Source organism: Pagrus pagrus (assembly GCF_965226575.1).
Source record: "Pagrus pagrus genome assembly, chromosome: 11".
Lineage (NCBI taxonomy): Eukaryota > Metazoa > Chordata > Actinopteri > Spariformes > Sparidae > Pagrus > Pagrus pagrus.
The window spans coordinates 24,827,634-24,847,461 of record NC_140195.1 but is presented as its reverse complement, the minus strand read 5'-3'; the positions used below and the strand labels follow the sequence as shown (position 1 = coordinate 24,847,461).

Genomic DNA, 19,828 nt, shown 5'->3' with positions numbered 1-19,828 from the left:
TTGTGTTCCAGTGCAAGGCAAAATTCATTCATTGGAGGATTGTTAAATGTGTGTATGGTGTGTTTCTTACAGGCTATCCGTGTGCTGGGTCTCCTCGGGGCTCTGGACCCCTACAAGCACAAGGTGAACATCGGCATGATAGACCAATCGCGTGACGCCTCCGCCGTCAGTCTCTCAGAGTCCAAGTCCAGTCAGGACTCAGGTAGGCCTGTGATCACTACTACCCATCACAGTTTTGGGAGCAATTTGTGTTGTAAATGTTCAAAGAAAAAGAACATGGATTAGTTCAGCTTTTTATTTGTTCCTCAAAGTTACAGCAGTATTACATTTTCAGTACAACAGCGAGAGTGTGAGAGAGAGAGCCTAATGAATACTGGTATAATACTAGTATTGTAAAGAGCCCTGGTAATATTTTGGCAATGGCTTTGGTTGTTCTTGTTTCATGTTTCACAGCTATTATAGCTCTTGTGTTAAGATAGGAATTAAAAAAATTAGTTTATTTCCACCGAGGCATGGTATTGCAATAGCCTTTTCTGACACCGTTTTCCCTCCAACCTCTCCCAAAACCTGTTGAGGTTTTTGGACACATTAAGAACAGATTTAGGGTGTCTCTACATAAATATAGATATCAGATCAAACCAGGAAGTCTGGCAAGAGGCAGTCTAGGCAGTACACACGTCTAAGAGATGGACTGTGAGGTAACACGGTGGAACAAACAAGTCTGGTTCTAAAGGTCACAAAACTTATGAAGTGGCAGTTTGCATTTTAGAGAAGCATGTAAATGTCATTTAGTAAAGGCATCAGAGATATAGAACAAGGCATTTGCAGTGGGTAATAACTCGCTACATAAGTTGCTCTGCAACATTTGGATTTATCAAATGTCAGCTAGAGATTGAATTGCATCCATTTTTGTCAGATTCATGAATGATTTAGTGACGCAGAACATCTGATGTGAATAAGAATGAGAGTCTCAGATTATAAATTAAACAAAGCAGCTGTTCAGAGAAGTATTGGATGTTTCATCGCTCACTGAATTGAACAATATTTAATTATGCACAATAACCATTTGTGCAGGTGTGATCTTGATACATGGTTGCACATTTAAACACGAATGCACTTACTGACTTTTCTCCGTTAGTGGATGAGCGGTGTGGGTAAAACACCTTTGCAGTCTCACAGCACAATTTTTCTTTGGTTAGAATATGATCACTCTAGAGAGGAGCTGATTTCATCTTCAATTATCTGAATTGCTGACTCTGGCTCACATACAGCAGTGATATTCTGTCTGGTCCAAAGCACTTATGAGTATCCTTTACAGCTTGGCTGTTTTACATTTCGTAAATCTACAGCTAATTAGAAAAGGAGTGCAGTGAAGTGATATGTCTACAAGCTCAAGACAAAACACAATTTTTAGAGGTCTTGCCCCCTGCATTTGGAAAGTCAACAGCAACTATGGCTTTAGTTTTCAATTTGTTGCAGCCTTCGTTTTTCAGGATCTAATTTCTTGCTTCTTTCTGTTCTACACACAAAATTACCACCTCCAGGACGAAGGGCATTCCAGTTCACAGGGAAATATAACTACTGCAACTGGAGGGGATCTTTTAGAGGAGAGATATTTAATTTAACTTGACCCACTTTAGAGAGATGTGTCTATCCACATCAGCTGAATCATTCATCCTTCTGTCAAACACTGATGTCTAATATTATACATAATGTTTTTCCATCACTCTCTACCTCTGTAACCTTTGTCACAATACGTTTGTCACAAACTATGAGAACCAATCAAGAGCTGTGTGTGCCAGAAAGGAACCATAGAGGGATTTTGTTACCTTGGCAGTTGGAACCTCAGGTTGTTTTGGCTCTTAGTCAAGGATAAAGGGCTGGCCCGAATGCTTTGAAGATTCAAAGCTTCTTCTGTTGCCATGATGATCAATGTCCAAATCAGTATTTGCATGCTCCATTTTTAAATTATTTATTTTTTTACTTTACTTTTGGAAGAGGAAATACCTTGTGTCAGCTGTACTAAAAAAAGAGGCAAAAGACTGACAGCAGTCTAACGAATGCTCTGAATATTCGTGGGTAATTCTCACTAAAGCTTCAAAGTGAGGAGCCCAATCGGCTTTATTGTTTGCCACAGTAAGAAAGAAATAACTTATGTTTCTGCCCTTTTTAGAGACTCACTAGTTGAGTGGTAAAACCTGTTGAGTTAATCGTAAGAGTAGCACTTATGGAAGGGCCACGGTGCCACCAAAACATAAGGGTTTATCGTGGCGCCCCAGTAGCTCAGTTGGTGGAGTGTGCGCCCCATGAACAGAGGCTGTGGCCCTTTGCTGCATGTTATCCCCCCGTGCGCATCCTGTTTCCTGTCATCTCTCGGAGCTGTACTATCCAAAAACCCCTTTGAAACGCCCCCGCCTGAAAAAAAACAAAAACAATTGCATCCTCCGTGGACTGCAATTAACTACAGAAATTCTCATAGTGAATTCAGGAGATTTTGACATTTCTCATGATGGATGCTAACAGTTGAAGCCTGCCATCCTCTGGAGAGCTTGAAAAGTCATAACAATCAGAATAAAAAATGCTCATCTGTCTTTCGTCATGTGCATTGTGTATTGAGAATGCAGGTCTCCACTTGTCTGATCCAGTCATGTGTCTCAGAATGTGACCTTGGACAATATGGGAATAGTTTTACCAGTTTGTTCTCTGGCTAAATGGACTGTGACCAGAATTGGAGGCTGTAGATTTGTCGGCAGGTTTGTCAGGGTCAGCGTCTGGAGCACTAGCAATATCTGACAGCATGATTTTTCTCATGTGGGAGGTCGTTGGCTCGGCCCAGCTCCTCACCTGACTTAAAACTAGACCGATCACGTCAGTACAGAATGTGAGAGTCATAAAACTGATGAAATAGTGCGTATGCCGTCTTAGTATGTTGCTGTTTTTACATCTGTTATTATGTCTTTTCCCACACAGCCGAGGCCTGAATTACTGCAGCACTGCTGCCTCGCTCAGCTACACTGATGCCTGTTTGTGGGCTGTAAAGGTACACACGTGTAGCCATCTATCATCGTCATTAATCTAGACTTGGTGAAGGCTGGGATAATAAAAGATCCAAAAGCAAAGCTACCCTCTTTAGCCTGCAAGCGCTGTGCCAATCTGTTATGTCTACAGCCCAGAGTCTTGAGGGAGACAACTGGAGCAGCTGAAACTGTACCCCTGCTGAAGGCCAGTGAAATGCTGAATACCAGACGTCTGTATTCTCAGATGCCTTGTAAAACTCAATAGCTCTGCAGAGATGAATGGACAGACTGACCCCATTTGCATTGCCCATCAGAAAAAAACACTAATAAAACTACTTATTTTAAAAAGAAATATGTATTGGAAGTGCTTAAAAGACCACCACTGTTGCTTGGGTTAAAAATTGCGCAGTCTAATTCTGGGCACACCAGCTGAAACCATCGCATGGCTCCTCGCATTCTCCCACACTTTGGGGTGATTCTGAAAAGGCTATTGCAGATGGCAATAATCAAATTTTAGTTTAAAAGTGAGAATTACTGGCTGTTCAGACCCAAACTGTCACTTTTTAAAAGAAAAAGCTTGATGTGAACGTGTTTCTTCAGGTTCTCATGTGCAGAGGAAATGCAATCCAGGATGGCTGGTTTGAGTTTTAGATCCATGAGTTGGATTTTTTACAACACTGTCATCCTATCCTCTGTTTTTAGGATCGTGAGGCTAACAGCAGTGTCACTCTTTATGTGTGAGCTAGCACGTCTTTGATACACCAGAGCAGTGTGTTGATGAGTGACGTTGCATTGTGTTGTGCCAAAAGTTGATCCAACTTCAACTCCTTTAGTTGGATGGGAACGCTTTGAGTCAGGTTTGTTCCAATGCAGCTGTCTCATAGGTGCTAAACTCAGCCCTGCATTTAATGCAACTTCTGTGTAGGACAGAACAACCATGTTTGATCATGTACTTCTCAGTTACCTCATTTGTAATGTTCATGCATATCTTCTACTCGCGTGCTCAGACACGACCAGAAAATTATATAAGCATGTTAACCAATATCATCAAACCCAAAAAGGGAAACCGTACTGTTGGCAAATGAGGTTTATTTTTTCCATAGTTGTTCTTGGGGTTTAAACAAGACTAAACACACGGTGGAAAAGTCGTTAAATATTTCAATCAAGCCTCATCGAATTAAAAAAAGAGCAGAAATCCTAGTACAATGTGTTTTCCACTGCTATAATTGTAAGAGCCGGAACTGACAAGCAGCCAGCAGCAACACGCCAACAATATCAGCTCTCTGCTCCCATCAGCTCATTATTGCTGTCAAAGTTTATAGCCAGCACCAGACACATTTTCAGCCACATGTACTGTGAAGGGGGAGCTGATTTGGATTGTGGGGGTGTGTGTCTGGGATGCAATAAATCACAGTTGATATACTCAAACTTACACACTGGAGAATTATTGCCTGACTAATGACGACATAGCCCTTCTGTCCTACATAGTCACAAGGGTTAGGCTGATGAAGTTATAGTTGGAATTGGATTTATAGTTGTACAATAGCTCCAATTCTCATGGTGGTATGATCATATTTGGAAACGCACACGTAGTTTAAATGGACAGCTTTGATTCTTCAGAATTGAGCTGGAAGTGTTTGTACTGCTTAAAGAAAGGAAAAGTTTTTTCTACCTCCAAAAATCCAACCCACTTTCTTTTGAATACAGGACTAACACTAGACTGACAAAATGCAAGTATTCCATCCATAACTCAAACTGTCTTTAGTTATTTAAATCTTTATTTTTTTCTCAAATGTATAAGGTGGGGCATCACAACTTGTGCTTCAGCAAAAGGTTTCAGTCACGTTTATAGTAACCAGACACTTTCCAGACTCTTATCTGACTACCCAATCACATTGCGCGTCAAAATCTGACTGTCTCCCCCTACATAGCAAAATTCTCCATGTGCACTATATGATAAGGAAAGTGTCGAGCGAAATAACTTAATTTTGGGAATACGTCATTTCTGTTGATCGACACTCATCAAAAGTGTTCTGCACCCCCCATAAATCAGGCTTTAAGGGTTAATGGAGCATTTGAGCAGTCCTTGTCAACTTGTGTTACCACCAGAAAGCTTCTATATATCTAGCATATTGAGATCTGTGTAGGTAGTACCCTACTCCTGTTCGATGCATGTTGGGATAGGCTCTCTGGATGGACAAGATGTTTCTTAGTTTGGTCAGGACCGGCATTTCAAGATTAACAAAAAGCTTCTTGATTCACAATTTTGTGTGCTACTCGTTTAAGCCTTTGACCCTTAACAATGATTTTCTCAGGGCAAAGAGATTCAAGAATAATATGATCACAACTACTGGTTCATTCCACATTATTCAACAATAACTTCCTCAAGTGTGAGAGATGTTGCAAGTTTGTATGTTAAAATTTTAACTAAAATCGAATTGAGTCCCTCTGTTTTCTCCTCCTCACAGCGGACTACAGCACCAGTGAGATGCTAGTGAATATGGGCAACCTGCCCCTGGATGAGTTCTACCCTGCTGTGGCAATCGTCACTTTGATGCGCATCCTGAGAGACCCTTCACTCTCCAACCACCACACGATGGTGGTCCAGGCTGTCACCTTCATCTTTAAGTCTCTGGGCCTCAAGTGTGTCCAGTTCCTGCCCCAGGTTATGCCCACTTTCCTCAATGTCATCCGGGTCTGCGATGCCAGTATCCGAGAGGTAGGTAGCACTACAGATTATAAGAAAAGAGGCCATTGGTTATTCTCAAAGCAAATCTCTTACTCTTTTTTTCTTTCTGTGCTCTTTTTGTTCTGCAGTTCCTTTTCCAGCAGATGGGAATGGTAGTGTGCTTTGTGAAGATCCACATCCGCCCCTACATGGACGACATCTTCACCCTCATCAGAGTGAGTAACTGTGTCAACACCCTCCCACCTAACCCCAATCCCTAAACACTGATCATCCAGCCCCTCTGAGTTTCCTGTGAGTCAGGCAAACGGCTGCAAACTCTTAATTGCACTCAGTTGTGCTCGCCACCTTCCTCATTAGGAGTAATGCGTTCAGGGCCCCTGGATGAAGTCTTTCCCCATGTCACACAGCAGTAAGCATCATGTGTGGTGTGGTACTTAACTAACAAGATTAAAGAGGCTGCTGTATGGAGAGAAAGAGAAATAGCATGCCGGTTTTTTTTTTGGATGATATACTTTTTACTTCTTGTTTTTTAAAAATGACACTTTTCAACATGTACATTTCCACTCACGTCAAATTCATTCTTAAGAGGGAACTGGTGAGGACTCACCCTTATCACATGATGTGGAACAACTGTTAAAGCCATAGCCATTGCACTTGCACAAACACACTTGTCTAGCACATAATCAAATAACAACGCACAAAATATCATATGACTGTCCTTGTATGGGAATCTTGGTAACACTGTTACCGACACTTTTGCGATGGCGGCAACTCCTTCTGGAGAAAAGTAATTGAGAGCTGGACCACTGCACCTTAAGTCCCTGTGAGTTAATAAATGGTGGGTGAAACAAAGAATCTATTCATTTTAGCTCCGGCTCAGCTCCTGCATCCAGATGAGGGGCTGGAATAGCCATTCAGGATGTACACTCACTCGCTCTCTAGTCAGCTGCCACAGGCAGGGAAAGCAGGAAGTTGGGGGCTGCCTGAGACCTCTGGTCCCTGACAAAACACCTCCGCCAGATCTCACAGCTGAAGCCCATTGACTGATTGACGTATTGCGTGACTTCAAGTCTTCTACCGTAACTCCAATAGCTATTATCTCTAATGTACACCGTGACTGTGCCTCGATTTTCCAAAACAGTGTCATAAGCCACACAGGGACGTGATGTCCGTCCCAGTTGACAGGAAATTGTCTCCATTCCTCGCCATCTAGTATCGTGACGCTCCCTCTCTGCCCCTGGCGCGTGAAAGTTTTGTATTTCCAGCGGAGAAATCTGTCCAAGCGTCTCTCTCACACACTCAGCTCATCGATGGAAACACATTCTGACCCAATTCCTCAGACCCACACAAACTGTCTGTACTATATGAGAGCAACGTTGGATGAGGTAGTGCTTTGAACTTAGTGCTTTGGATGTACTTTCTGAACATTGTAAAAAATTTATATTCAGAAATTGGATGCATTAATTTAGGTCACTCTTATTGAGGACAAACGTATTACCTACTGCGACAGTGTCATCTGTCCGTTAGCTTAGGTATTATTAGTTTTTTTACATTCTAGAAAATTTGGCCTCCACATAGTCTGATCTGCTAATATTATTGAACTGTTGATTAGTAAGGTGGTAAACTAATTCTTATCCTCACATAATATCAGAGCTCTGAAATTCTGTAGTGTACATTAGCCTGAGGACATTTCAATCCCTTTTTAGAACTGTATTGTAGCAGAATGTGTTTTTCTTGTATGCTATATAAATCATAGACAGTATTTGAAGTAATACTTAATATGTTTTTATTCTAATTCATGCCAACATATTGTCTTCTAAACCGTAGGAGTACTGGACACCAAACAACCCCATGCAGAACACCATTATCCTTCTGATCGAGCAGATTGTGGTCGCTCTGGGTGGAGAGTTCAAGCTCTACCTACCTCAGCTCATCCCACACATGTTGCGTGTCTTCATGCATGACAACAGCACTGGTCGCAGTGTAACTATGAAGGTGAGTGGAACGTGGTGCAGTTCAGATGACAAAATCACCAATCCTGCTGTGCGATTTTAGGTCCAAACCTGTCTAAAGTAGTATTTCATAAATTTTCCTGAACTCAGAAGTATAAGTTGTGAGTAAAATGTACACTGAAGGGTAACCCAGCCAAGAGAATTCAAAGAAAACCTGCTGATGATAAGCTGCTGTCAGTCGTCAACTGAACCACAGGCCGTTTTCAGCCGAATTTACTACTAGATCAGGGTTCCCCCATAAAAGTTGTTCGGCCCTGTGGCAAGGATCTTTAGATCAGGGCCAGTGCGGCAACCCAATGTCTTTTTGGACAGGGGCCCTTTGTGGACTTAAATAACAGATGTCACTGGTAAGCTTTCCAACCATTACATCTGTATTTCCACCTTAGCTGCCCCACTGTAACTGTAGTTTAAGTACTACCATGATACTTGGATGCCAAACCATTTGCTAGTATCTTTAATCCACTAAAACACAATATGAAACATAACTGGCAGAAAAAATAAATGATCCACAGCCCTTTTGTTTAAAAAAGTTGCTACAATCGCATTATCCAAGTTACTATTTTGAGAGTAAACTTAGCAGTGTCCTGCCTGTTCGAGAATAACAAAATGAGGGAGAAGTGGAATGCTCTGCTGTGTTGTTATTAACGTCTCAGGACATGGAGAGTAGCCTCTCTGCTGCTCTAATAGCTCTGGGGAAAGCCATTGCTGTTGAAGCCGCTGAACAGGTGTTGAAACAGACTGAGCACAGAGTTATTTTCTGCACCCGAGAGTTTGTTCAAGTTGTTTTTACTTAGTTTCTGAGTGGTGGCATACAGAGTTGGCAATACACTTCACATTTGTCTCGCAAAGGTAAAGTCATTTAATCATAATATGCTTGGAACCATTTTCCTTTTTTAAGATGAATTACAAGGCATCCCTGGCGTGTGGGTGCTGCACTCCCTCACAGTTTAGTTCTGCCTTTCTCATTTCATCATCATCAGGTTATTTACCAAAATTTTAAAAAATCGATTTTCCTGATGATTAGGGCTGGTGGGCTGCCGCGCTTGTAGTACACTGGCAGAAACTCTGTAGATAATGCAACTATTTCTAAGCTTTTATTGTTTTCTGATTCTTTAAACGATTGATTTAGCTATAAAACATATTGTTTATTTATTATAAGATGAGGGACGGCAACAAACACAATCTTTTGTTTTTATTTGCACCTCCAAGTGTTAATGTACCTGGAATTTTTACAGTCACAAACATTAATTGAGCCTTTAATGTTGACACATGGAGGTTTAAACTGTCAGAGTTGCAGAAGAGATAACATTTTAAAAAGTTGTGTTAAAATCAAGTTTTTGCAGTAGGAAAACTAACAGAATTCCCCAGGGAGGAAAAGGGAGTGTAAGCATAAAAATGAAGTGAGAAAATAAAAACCAATAAAGATTTGACAAATTGAGACGTAACAGAAATGAATCCAGTGAAGCTTGAATTGAAATTGCAGTTACAGAGCTGGAACAGCTTAAAAAGGTGCTTTCAGAACCCTCAGCAGAGACTTAACAAATAAAAAATACTGCTTGGAAACAGGTTAATGCTGCCAGATTAACACTGAAAAATAGCTGAAATTAGAAAGAAATTGAGTCATTTGAAAATACTTGCAATAAAAACAGACCAAACTGCCTGCTGCGGCCCAGTGCATAGGCAGCATCATCATCAGAGAGACCTCGGCATGTGTAATTTTTAATGATGCACTCTCTGCATATTGCATCATGTTCCAAGTCCTCGAGCAATGCAACATTTTCCATTTTGTTCAGTCACTGACAATTCCCTTTACATAATTTAACAGGTGGCCTCAGTTCAAACCTTATTTTTAACTGCCACTCTCAAATCGACATGGATGGCAATTATTCAGTCCTAAATACATTTAATAATACTCTGAAAAAGCCTAAAATAGTAAGCATCTACATTATGAATAAGGACAGAGAGTGTCAGGGTGTTGTCAAGCTTATTTCTCTGCTGTTTGCAAATCTGGTGTTTTATATTTACAGTTCTGTCTCTGTTTTGTGGATAATATTTTTAGTATACAGCTTTCCTTGTAGACCACAAAGTCTTTGTAGTACACAATTGAGAAATCCCAAATAGTAGTAGTAGTAGTAGTAGTAGTAGTAGTGAATGGATCACTAATGGTACCATGTTTACATCAGCACATCCTGAGGATGAAGTTTGAGAACTATTGATGTAGAACAGATAAATAACACCATGAATCACAGTTGGATCATGGCAAAAAGGTTTATCCTAATCCTTTGCAGTAAATATCTTAATTACATGTAATTATCCGATCTATCTGATCAATCATCCCTTCACTCTATTAACAAAAAAGCAAAAGTTAGAAAACTAACTTGAGATTGAAAGGTACCCTGTGGATTTTTTGACTGCTATTAGCACTATGTAGCCATGCATCTGTAAAGTCAAGGAAAATAGTAGTCTTCCTCCTTGACTTTAGTAAGCATAGATGTAAACAATACAGGTAATAAAATATGTATTAGGAGGGCAAACCTGGATTCATTTGGCTCAAAGGTACACACAGTGTGTTTTAGTGAGAAACACTGAATTTAAACATAATCTTTTTAAACATAAACTCAACAGGGTACTTTTGAATAGAAATGTAACAAATGAAGATTTGAACATTTCCGGCCACCCTAATGCTGCAGTCAGACCAAAAATAGTTTCCCATTCATTTCAGTGTGGAATTGCTTTGTGCGTTGTTGAATCTGATTGAACTGATTGAAGCTCTTTAAGGTTCAGTGAGTTAGACTGATGTAGCAGGGTGCTGTTTGGCTGCTGTGAGTGCAGGACAGTGACGGATGTGAATGACAGTAAAATGTATCACAAACTGCTGTATAAGGAACAGATTTGTGGACTGCTGCTGTTAGCACGCTGGCCATGCTAGCTTCAGCTGTTTCTGTTCACAACTCCAGCCACATTATTTATCTTCCCCCCCGCTTTCTGCCACAGCACCGAGTAAATTTTGTAGGATTTCAGTCTGCCTGACTGTGCCATACAACATCTCCGAGCAGGACAAACCCCGTTCAAGGGAAAGATAAATAGGAAAGAATATCAATTACTATACTTGTCGTTGGGATTTGTTGAGTCTTTACTAAAACAGGGATAACTAAACATGAAACGTGCTATATTTCTTCACATAGAAATGTAAGGTAGCTGTAATAAATAAGAATTAAAGTTTAGTGCCCATAATTAATAATGTATCATGTATGTTATGTAAAAGTTCTTTTGTTTTTTTTGTTTAGGTCACCACTCAGCTCTCTTAGTCATTTTACTAATGGATGGAGAAAAAGTGACACACTGTGTGTCATAACTCTGGTGGAGAAAACACGCTTATTAGATTGAAAAGATCATATGTCAGATTTAAGTTGTTATTTGAGTAGATATCTTAATTCTGCTGGCATTGCCAAGACGAGTGCGTGTTTAAAATGTACTCCCATCACTCCACACTCTCTCAGAAAGTACAGGAGCTCAGCCCACAGTTGACTTATTGGGGTTCTGTTTTCTGTTTGCGGTTTCCGTCGATATCCATCAAGACTGTTCGGGTCTAAGCCATTCGCTTGTAATACAGCAGTTCAAAGACAGCATAGACGTGTTGCTGACACAATCTCCTGTTTCAGCAGCGGCTGCCAGTAGTTGTCGAGTTTTCCCTCAAACCCTAAATCATGGTTTGGGCACAAAGCACAAAGACAGAATCATAAGAAGTTCGGTCATCTAGTGCTCTCGACTGGTGCTGTTTTGTCTCAGCGTCTGCAGTGTTAGATAACCCAGCAGCCCACAGTCTGGATAGTCTATAACTCAGGCCTGGGTCTGGAGTCTAATCTTTAGCACAGGATGGGGGTCATGAAACAGGGGAACCGGGAATCGAGTTACCCTCCAGTCCAAAGGAGAAGAAAAGAAAAACATACTTCCATCATTTCAGGGAGCTGTTCTGTCCAGCACCACCACCACCACCCCCAACAGGCACACACGCCACTTCGGCTTCCTGCTGTCTCGCCGGCGCAATTTAGACATGGGGGTGGAGGTGAGGAGAAGGAGCGGAAGTGGTCATGGTGCGTGTTGTGGGGCTGGGGTGGGTTTATTACTTACGTCATCCTTTAGGACCCCCATCTATCCACGCAAACTAGTCACACATGCTCTACACAACATGACGTGATGATTAGACCTTAGTACTACAGAAACCTCTCTCAAAACACAGCCACACAGCTAATGTTAACACTTTCTATTTAAGCTGCACTCATTACATCCAGTGAGCCCTACATCTGTAGTGATACCCTTATGAATTTAGAGCTTAATATTCAGACTATGGCTTCATGACAGCTATGAAGTACCTGTGCCACATTCAGTTTGGGTGTCAACTCATTAGAAATTGATTAAAAGATGATAGATGTGTCTGTGCTCTCTAATGAAACAATGAATCCACTGATTTAGAATCCCATTAACCTTTGTACTGGAAACATCTGAGCTTCACTACTAATGTAATTTCCTGTAATGTCATGAGTGCATAATACACTCATGACATGCACCTCCAGATTTGTATCATTTCATGTAATGTGTTTGGTTCTACACAATGTAAGTTAACAGCAGTCTTTCTGTAAAATGCATGTCACATTCTAAGTTGGGTCTAAAACAATCTTGGTTGCAAGGTGAATCAAACTTTACTATGTTAATATAGAGACATGTTGATAAAAAATCATTAGCATAGTGCTGGAATGTTTTTTTAAACTGTGATGTCTACATACTGTATTTACAGCATTGGCCCATGCTATAATGTCAGTGTTGGCCCATGAATCTACTATTAGAACCTGCCTATGGTGATGCCACTCAGCCTTGCTTCCAGTTTTGCCCAGTGGCCACTCGCAGTATTGGAGCAAAAAATTCCCCTTCGGCCCTGAAAGCATTTCCCCATAGAGCACCATTATAAAAGAGATGTCTACTAAACTGTCAATTATGGTCAATTATGACTCTTCTGTCAACATTTTATTTATGACTTTTGTCAAACAAAGACAATAAACAAGCAAGTAGACATTAAAATATAATAGTATTAGTATTACAAAACAAAACAGGCCTCCATATCATAATAAAAAGTACACATGTAAATGTAAACCCATACAATGTCTAAATTGTTCCAAGTGGATTTATGGTCAGAGATTGAGTTTATAATTATGACACTTTCTATTATGAATTTTTGATCCATGGAAGTTCTTTATTTGTAAAACTTTCCTCGAGCCAAAATGAGCAATTTAAAAATCTGTGATGTCAGAGCGGGCACTGAGAACGCCCAGCGTGAGAAACACTACTGTGCATATTCAGTGGGCTGCATAACCAGGATGTAAACCTGGAAGATAGAAACTTTTCAGCGTATGTGCCAGATGCGCAATTCTCATTGGACTGAATAGACGCCAACTTTGCCTTAGGAATCTTGGTCTGTAATTAAATCTTTATGTCAGCCAGTGTATCAGTATGGGTCATTGCACCAGTCACATTGCAGGACTTTGTTTTTCTTATTTTGAAACCATCATAAGACCACAGTTTTGGGCAGATAACACCACGTTTCTCTCACGATTGTTAACTTTGGCTTGGGACAGCCCCAAGTTGTACAGTGTAAAGGGTCTTGATGTAAAACCGAATGCATGCGAGCACATGTTGTTTTCTAGCTCTTATAATGTGAATTGTTTTAATATGACCATATGTGTGTTTATATTTTGTATTATTTATTTTCATACTTTTTTTTTTTTACTAAAAGACCTAAACTGTACAGGCCTACCTGAACTGGCCTACCCATGTTGTAAGTTTGTACTTAAAACGTACCATATTTGTAGCTCAATTGCACTCTGTATGATATTTTATGGTCTCTGTGCAGTGAAGTGACATACAAATAAGATACTCACTAATTCACTCACTCATAGGGACGCAGAATTTTCCTTGAAGGCTAGTGTGTGTGCCAGCAGCTGAAATAAAACACTGCCTGGCTTTTTTTTTCGTTTAGCCATAACAAGCTCATTAAAATGAACTGCTCATGTCGAGTATTACGGTATGTGCCACTGAACACTGTATGCTCTCCTTTGCAGCTGCTAAATGCCATCCAGCTGTTTGGTGCCAACCTAGACGACTACCTGCACTTGCTGCTGCCTCCCATTGTCAAGCTGTTTGATGCCCCTGATGTACCCCTGCAGGCCCGCAAGTCAGTACTACACATGGCTGTCCCATGTGGTCATAGTTTGGGATTAAGTGAGAAGTTAAAATGCACTCCCACTGGATTCCACAGTGGATTTTATTGATTTGATTTTGTTGTGTTACCTCCTAAATCTGATTTAAATTGTTGATCCATAGAAATGGAAAGATAAAACAATAACAGCCTTGTGATAAGAGAAAGAAGAGCAGAGTTCCATTGGTAGAACTCTTTACAATACAACATTGTTATGAGCACTTTCTTTGATATAGAAGAATCTAACTGGCGAATACTTCAGCCTTTTTCACATGTCATCTATTTTAAAGACCTTTGGAGCCGGCCATGTCTCTCTGTCCTTCCAATGCTTAAGTGAGTTGTGTTGATCTGTTTTCCCTCTGTGTGGCTCAGGGTTGCCTTGGAGACACTGGACCGGCTGACAGAGTCCCTGGACTTCACCGACTATGCTTCCCGTATTATCCACCCGATTGTTCGGACACTTGACAGCACGCCTGAGCTGCGCTCCACCTCTATGGACACCCTGTCCTCGCTGGTGTTCCAGCTGGGCAAGAAGGTAGCTAATACAGTCCCCAGGGCCCCCTTTAAATGTAGTTATTATCCAGAAGACTACTTCCAGCCTCCCTACTGCTGGCTTCACATGAACAGCATTTCGGTAAACCCCCCAGTCTTTATTACTTCCTGCCAGACTGCTGATGTCATTGACCATTTGGCGGCGGGGGGTGATGTTTATAAGATTGGATGAGGTCACATTTACTCCTCCCTCTCCTCCTGAGCATTTCCCTCCCTTATCCCTAAACCCTCCAACGTTTTCTGGCTGAACCTCAGAGCCACGTGCAGCCAAGTCTGGCAGCACACGTGCATGGGGAGCTTTTGATCTGAGACCCATGGTGGTTAAGATACAAGTGCAGGACACTAAATTATTGGGCTTATGGTGAGGGGAAAGAGGTAGCAAGACTAAACCACATAAAACGCTCATACACCCTTTTATTTACTCTCCTTCTCTGTTATTTTCAGTACCAGATCTTCATCCCCATGGTGAACAAAGTGATGCTGAAGCACAGGATCAACCACCAGCGTTATGACGTACTTATATGTCGCATTGTAAAGGTAAGCCCCCCAATACATCCGGGTTATGTCAAACCTATATTAAAGGACCAGTGAGTAGGATTTAGGAGGATCTATTGGTACAAATGGAATGTAATATTCACAAGTGCTTAGTAATGAGTCCTAAAACCTGCAAATCATCATTTTTGCACTTCTGGGTTCCTTGTCTCAAAGTCTATGGGTTTTTTTAATAGAGTTTTGGTTAAATGCCTGAAATAAGGTCTGTTGTTACCACAGGCTTAAGATATTCACATGTTTTGTTCTACAACATAAAATACATCATTAAATATCCCACAATTGAATTATATAACCCTTATGTGTCTTAAAAATGGTGGTTACTAACATGTGGCTAAATGAGACTACAGAAGTTGTCCAGGACATTAAACGTCATCATGCTGAACAAGGACACTCATCTCTCACTAGTCCATCTTTACAGGCCGACTAACTTGAACTGTACAAATTGAAGATTGATCAATTTATAGGAAACGTGTATATTGTGTATTAAGACGCTTAGTGGTGGTGACGTTGAAGTAATCTGACCGCAATGTTGTCGGTTTTGAGCCTAACATTATCTTTTTACTTCTGGCAATTTGATTTACTCTTTGAAAATCAGTGGTGTTCATCTGTGAACATTATCTTGCTCAACAAAATCTGTAAGTATCATAAACTTAGCTGAGCTTATTTTTGGCAATAATCAAAAATCCAAACCAAAAATCTCATAGGCTTTATGATGAGGGAACCAGGGCGATGCTAACTACCAGGATAGCCTACAAAAATACATCATCACTACAGCACTCTTTTGTTTTCATTATGTATAATGTATAATTATATTAAAAAACTAAAACTTGTAGTGTGCATCGTTACCTTAGAATGGGCCTTTAATATCTACATACAGAATGGGTCCTCTTGCACTGGCCATGTTGCACTGCCATGTTTCTACAGTGTCCTGGAATGGACAAACCAAATACTGGTTCTAGAGAGGGTCTTTGATGTCTTTTTAGTGGCCACCGTAGAGGAGGATGAGGCAAAGGGTAATTTGTTGGCTCCCCTCTGCCATCTCACAGCTAGATGCCACTAAATCCTACACACTGGACCTTTAAACCAATCCATACTATGCACATTTCCACATGTTGTCTCCTGAATTAATGAGGGTATGTTCATTGTTCCTTGCCTCTTGCCCAGTGAGACCCAAAACATTATAATTCTTCATGACAAAGAATAACTGCACATTGTCAAACAAAAAATTACATAATCGTATATAAACAAAACTTTTCAATCACAGAGCACCATGAGCAAGTCATTACCATGCTCTGTTTATCAACACTTAGCCCTCAGGAAGGAAATGCACTTCTCTGAGGCCTGATTCAACAGTTTGTCTGTGTGTGGGCTGTGTGTATGTGTGTGTGTGTGTGTGTGGCCTCTGTGTGTGTGTGTGTGTGGCCTCTGTGTGTGTGTGTGTGTGGCCTGTGTGTGTGTGTGTGTCTCTGTGTGTGTGGCCATAATAGGGCTATACTCTGGCAGAGGAAGAAGAGGACTCTCTAATCTTCCAGCATCGCCAGCTTCGTGGTAACCAAGGTGATGCTCTGGTCAGCGGGCCGGTGGAGGCGGGGCCTATGAAGAAGCTTCATGTCAGCACTACAGCACTTCAGAAGGTCAGAAGGGATAACTGACATTTAACTTTTAAAACCAGTTTCTGATTTATAATTTTATTGTAAAAGGTGATACACACAAGTCCGGTGTTTGTTTCAGTGTTATAGTTGTTGATCACAGGTATTGTGATTGTGTACAGTGAACAGTCCTGTGTACAAGCCCGTTGTTTACATGTGTGGTGACATAGGGACCAACAGATAGGTGATGAATTAAAGGAAAGACCTGAAAAAACAAGCCGAGACACACAATGAATGCAGATGCTTCCATACTGGAGGCAGGGATCACTTAATGGTTTGAGTACTGTGACAATTATGTAAATGAAGCATTACACATGCTGTTCCATTCTTTGGAACAATTGATGACCAGAAGTGAAAATTGAATTTGTGTGTCTCGGCCAGATCGTCCCACACACACATTACCAGTGAAACTCAGGGACCGAAGACAATGTGCTGCTCCCACGTAGTTCCCAGTAACATCCGTGATGGATGATATCTGTCTCTTCGCAGGCTTGGGGTGCTGCCAGGAAGGTGTCCAAAGACGACTGGCTGGAGTGGCTGAGGCGCTTGAGTGTTGTCCTGCTCAAGGAGTCTTCCTCCCCGGCCCTTCGGTCGTGCTGGTCACTGGCCCAGACCTACATCCCTCTCGCCAGGTTAACCACTTCTGTCATGTCTACCTCTCCAGCTCACTTCCACCCTCCCTCTTTTTTTCTTGTCTCAGTTTGTTAATGCCCTACAACCATGATCGACCACTACAGCTAAAACAATGAACATAATTCGTCACAGAATTTAAAGGGGCAATATATCAGAATTTTAGTTGGAAAAAGTAAAAAAATGAACGAAATGTATCAACAGAATCTGAATAAATAGCAGTTTTGACATGTCTGTGTACTGGTCCAAAGCTCCTGTGCGAGCGGTGTAAACACCAACACTGCCCTTGTCCCCTAGCTCCCAGGCCAGACCACTAGCTGCACGGCTAACTGAGCTAACTAGTTAAGGGCAGCTACACTTAGCAGTAGTTAGGGGTTACTCTGGTGATATGTTGCCCATAATCTTGCTACGGATAAGTTAGCTGTTGTGTCACACTCTTTGTTTCAAGGTGTTAAGTTAAGGTGTAAATTCTGTTTCTGTGCTCCACAGGGACCTGTTCAACGCAGCCTTCCTGTCTTGTTGGTCTGAGCTGAGTGAGGACCAGCAGGATGAGCTCATCCGCAGCATTGAGTTAGCGCTCACCTCCCAGGACATTGCTGAGGTCACACAGACGCTGCTCAACCTGGCAGAGTTCATGGAGCACAGTGACAAGGTTGGCATTGAACTGTAGCAGCTAAAGCTCTGAATTAATATGATACAATTTGGACTGAAGGATTGCATATGTCATGTTTATTTGGGTCCTGGCAGGTCCATATCTTAAATTGCATGTTCTCAATTTAATGTTTTGTATTAGTTCGTGCATTTTAAAGGCATGATGAATAAGTCTTTTCCTGGCTCTAAGAATATAATGTAAAACAGTCCATCATAATTCTACAAGGTTTAGCTGTTATTTATTACTACCAATGACTACAACTTGTCTGTTTCCAACTCCTTTGTGGAACAAAAAGTACATGCCCGTTGGATGTGCATGACATTAAATCCACTACATGCTGCTGAAATACCATTTGAGAATAGGCTGTACTTACATGCGTCTCCAGCTGGCAAAGCAGCAGCACTCAGACCTCATCTGTTTTAATGTTGTCTTTGTGGAAACAACGATGATGGTTTACAGGACTCAGTTAATTTGATGTCTTCCTTCGTTATCAATCTATCTTCAGACTAAGTTGCTTAAGCATCTGCCAGAAAAGTCAAATGGTGAACTGGACAAAAAACAGAGTTTAGGACTATACAGAGGTACTCAGTACATTTATCAATGCTAAAACAAGAGAAACCTTCCAATTCCCCCAGTTGCACTCACTACAGGTGGGATACTTGCATCATACTGTGCCATGTTTGGTTGTTTAAACAGATGTTTTGTTGTAAGTTTGAAGTTGGCGCAAAATGCAGAAAGTTAAACCTCTCAACAGATAATCATAAGTACAATAAAACACTATCATTATGATAAAAAACAAGAGCAGGAACCTAAGAGATAACACCTAAAACAACAGCAAGTCTTTGTTACACAGGTGTTGCAAGATTACTCAAAGGTTGAAGCCTTTTGAGGTGGCACTTTCTCTCTAGTCTACTGTTTAAATGCACATCTTGAGCTAATTAGTGGCGATACTGTTACGTTGAGGGCAGAGAGCGTCATGGTTGGGTCATAATATAGCATTTCTTCACGGGTCGCCCCTGCTGTGAGGCTGTAGTAGGAGCACATATAAAATGTCCTTTCCAGTGGAAAGAAGGACATAAGATGTTTTCTGCAGGCTACTAGACTTTGCACATTAAGTCAATTACAAAGGTGCATTAATATATACATCATTTAAATGCTACATTAAAAGACCATATCCCAGTCATTTACAGTAATTGAGTTGTAGTTTACTTTAAATACACTCAGTGAGTTGTATGTGTCCTCATGAGATGACTACAGACACATTACTGTAAAAACAGACATGTATTTCCAGCAGTGTAACAATCCCAATGAATAAATAGGTGACAGGCTATTAGTTTGTCTACTGTGTTTTGCTGTGTTTTAATATTTCCTTGAAAAATAATACAACCAGTGAGATTTTAGCTGAATAATAGGTTGTACTGATGGTGCAAACCTGAGTAATTGCCGATAGAGGACGGTAAAAGTCCCAGACAACTGTTCATTCCAGTTTCATTTGGTTTAGAAAATAACTGTGGTTGTTTTCATACAATGTGTTTCCTTTTCCAGGGCCCTCTGCCCCTCAGAGATGATAACGGCATTGTGCTGCTTGGAGAGAGAGCTGCCAAATGTCGTGCCTACGCCAAAGCTCTGCATTACAAAGAGCTGGAGTTTCAGAAAGGCCCTTCTCCTCTCATCCTGGAGTCTCTTATCAGGTAGGAGTCCTGAACACCTCAGAAAACAAACCTATCTTTCCAAAATGAGAAACAACTGCTGCCTGTGTAAATGGTGAGAAGTCTTCATCACAGCATTTGACAGAAAACTGCAAGCACACTTTTTCTATACACGA

General features: G+C 41.0%; 1 protein-coding gene across 4 annotated transcripts in view; it reads left to right on the top strand.

Annotated features, from left to right (window-relative positions):
• Window positions 1-19,828, top strand: part of mtor (mechanistic target of rapamycin kinase) — a 90,415-nt gene that overhangs the window by 12,129 nt on the left and 58,458 nt on the right. For all 4 annotated transcript variants that reach the window (XM_084367692.1, XM_084367691.1, XM_084367690.1 and 1 more), the window contains 11 exons: window positions 73-202; window positions 5,486-5,736; window positions 5,835-5,921; window positions 7,534-7,701; window positions 13,832-13,944; window positions 14,341-14,503; window positions 14,965-15,057; window positions 16,560-16,706; window positions 17,211-17,353; window positions 17,841-18,003; window positions 19,549-19,694. In XM_084367692.1, coding sequence (XP_084223818.1) covers window positions 73-202; window positions 5,486-5,736; window positions 5,835-5,921; window positions 7,534-7,701; window positions 13,832-13,944; window positions 14,341-14,503; window positions 14,965-15,057; window positions 16,560-16,706; window positions 17,211-17,353; window positions 17,841-18,003; window positions 19,549-19,694 — 1,604 coding nt within the window. The remainder of the gene's footprint in view (window positions 1-72; window positions 203-5,485; window positions 5,737-5,834; window positions 5,922-7,533; window positions 7,702-13,831; window positions 13,945-14,340; window positions 14,504-14,964; window positions 15,058-16,559; window positions 16,707-17,210; window positions 17,354-17,840; window positions 18,004-19,548; window positions 19,695-19,828) is intronic.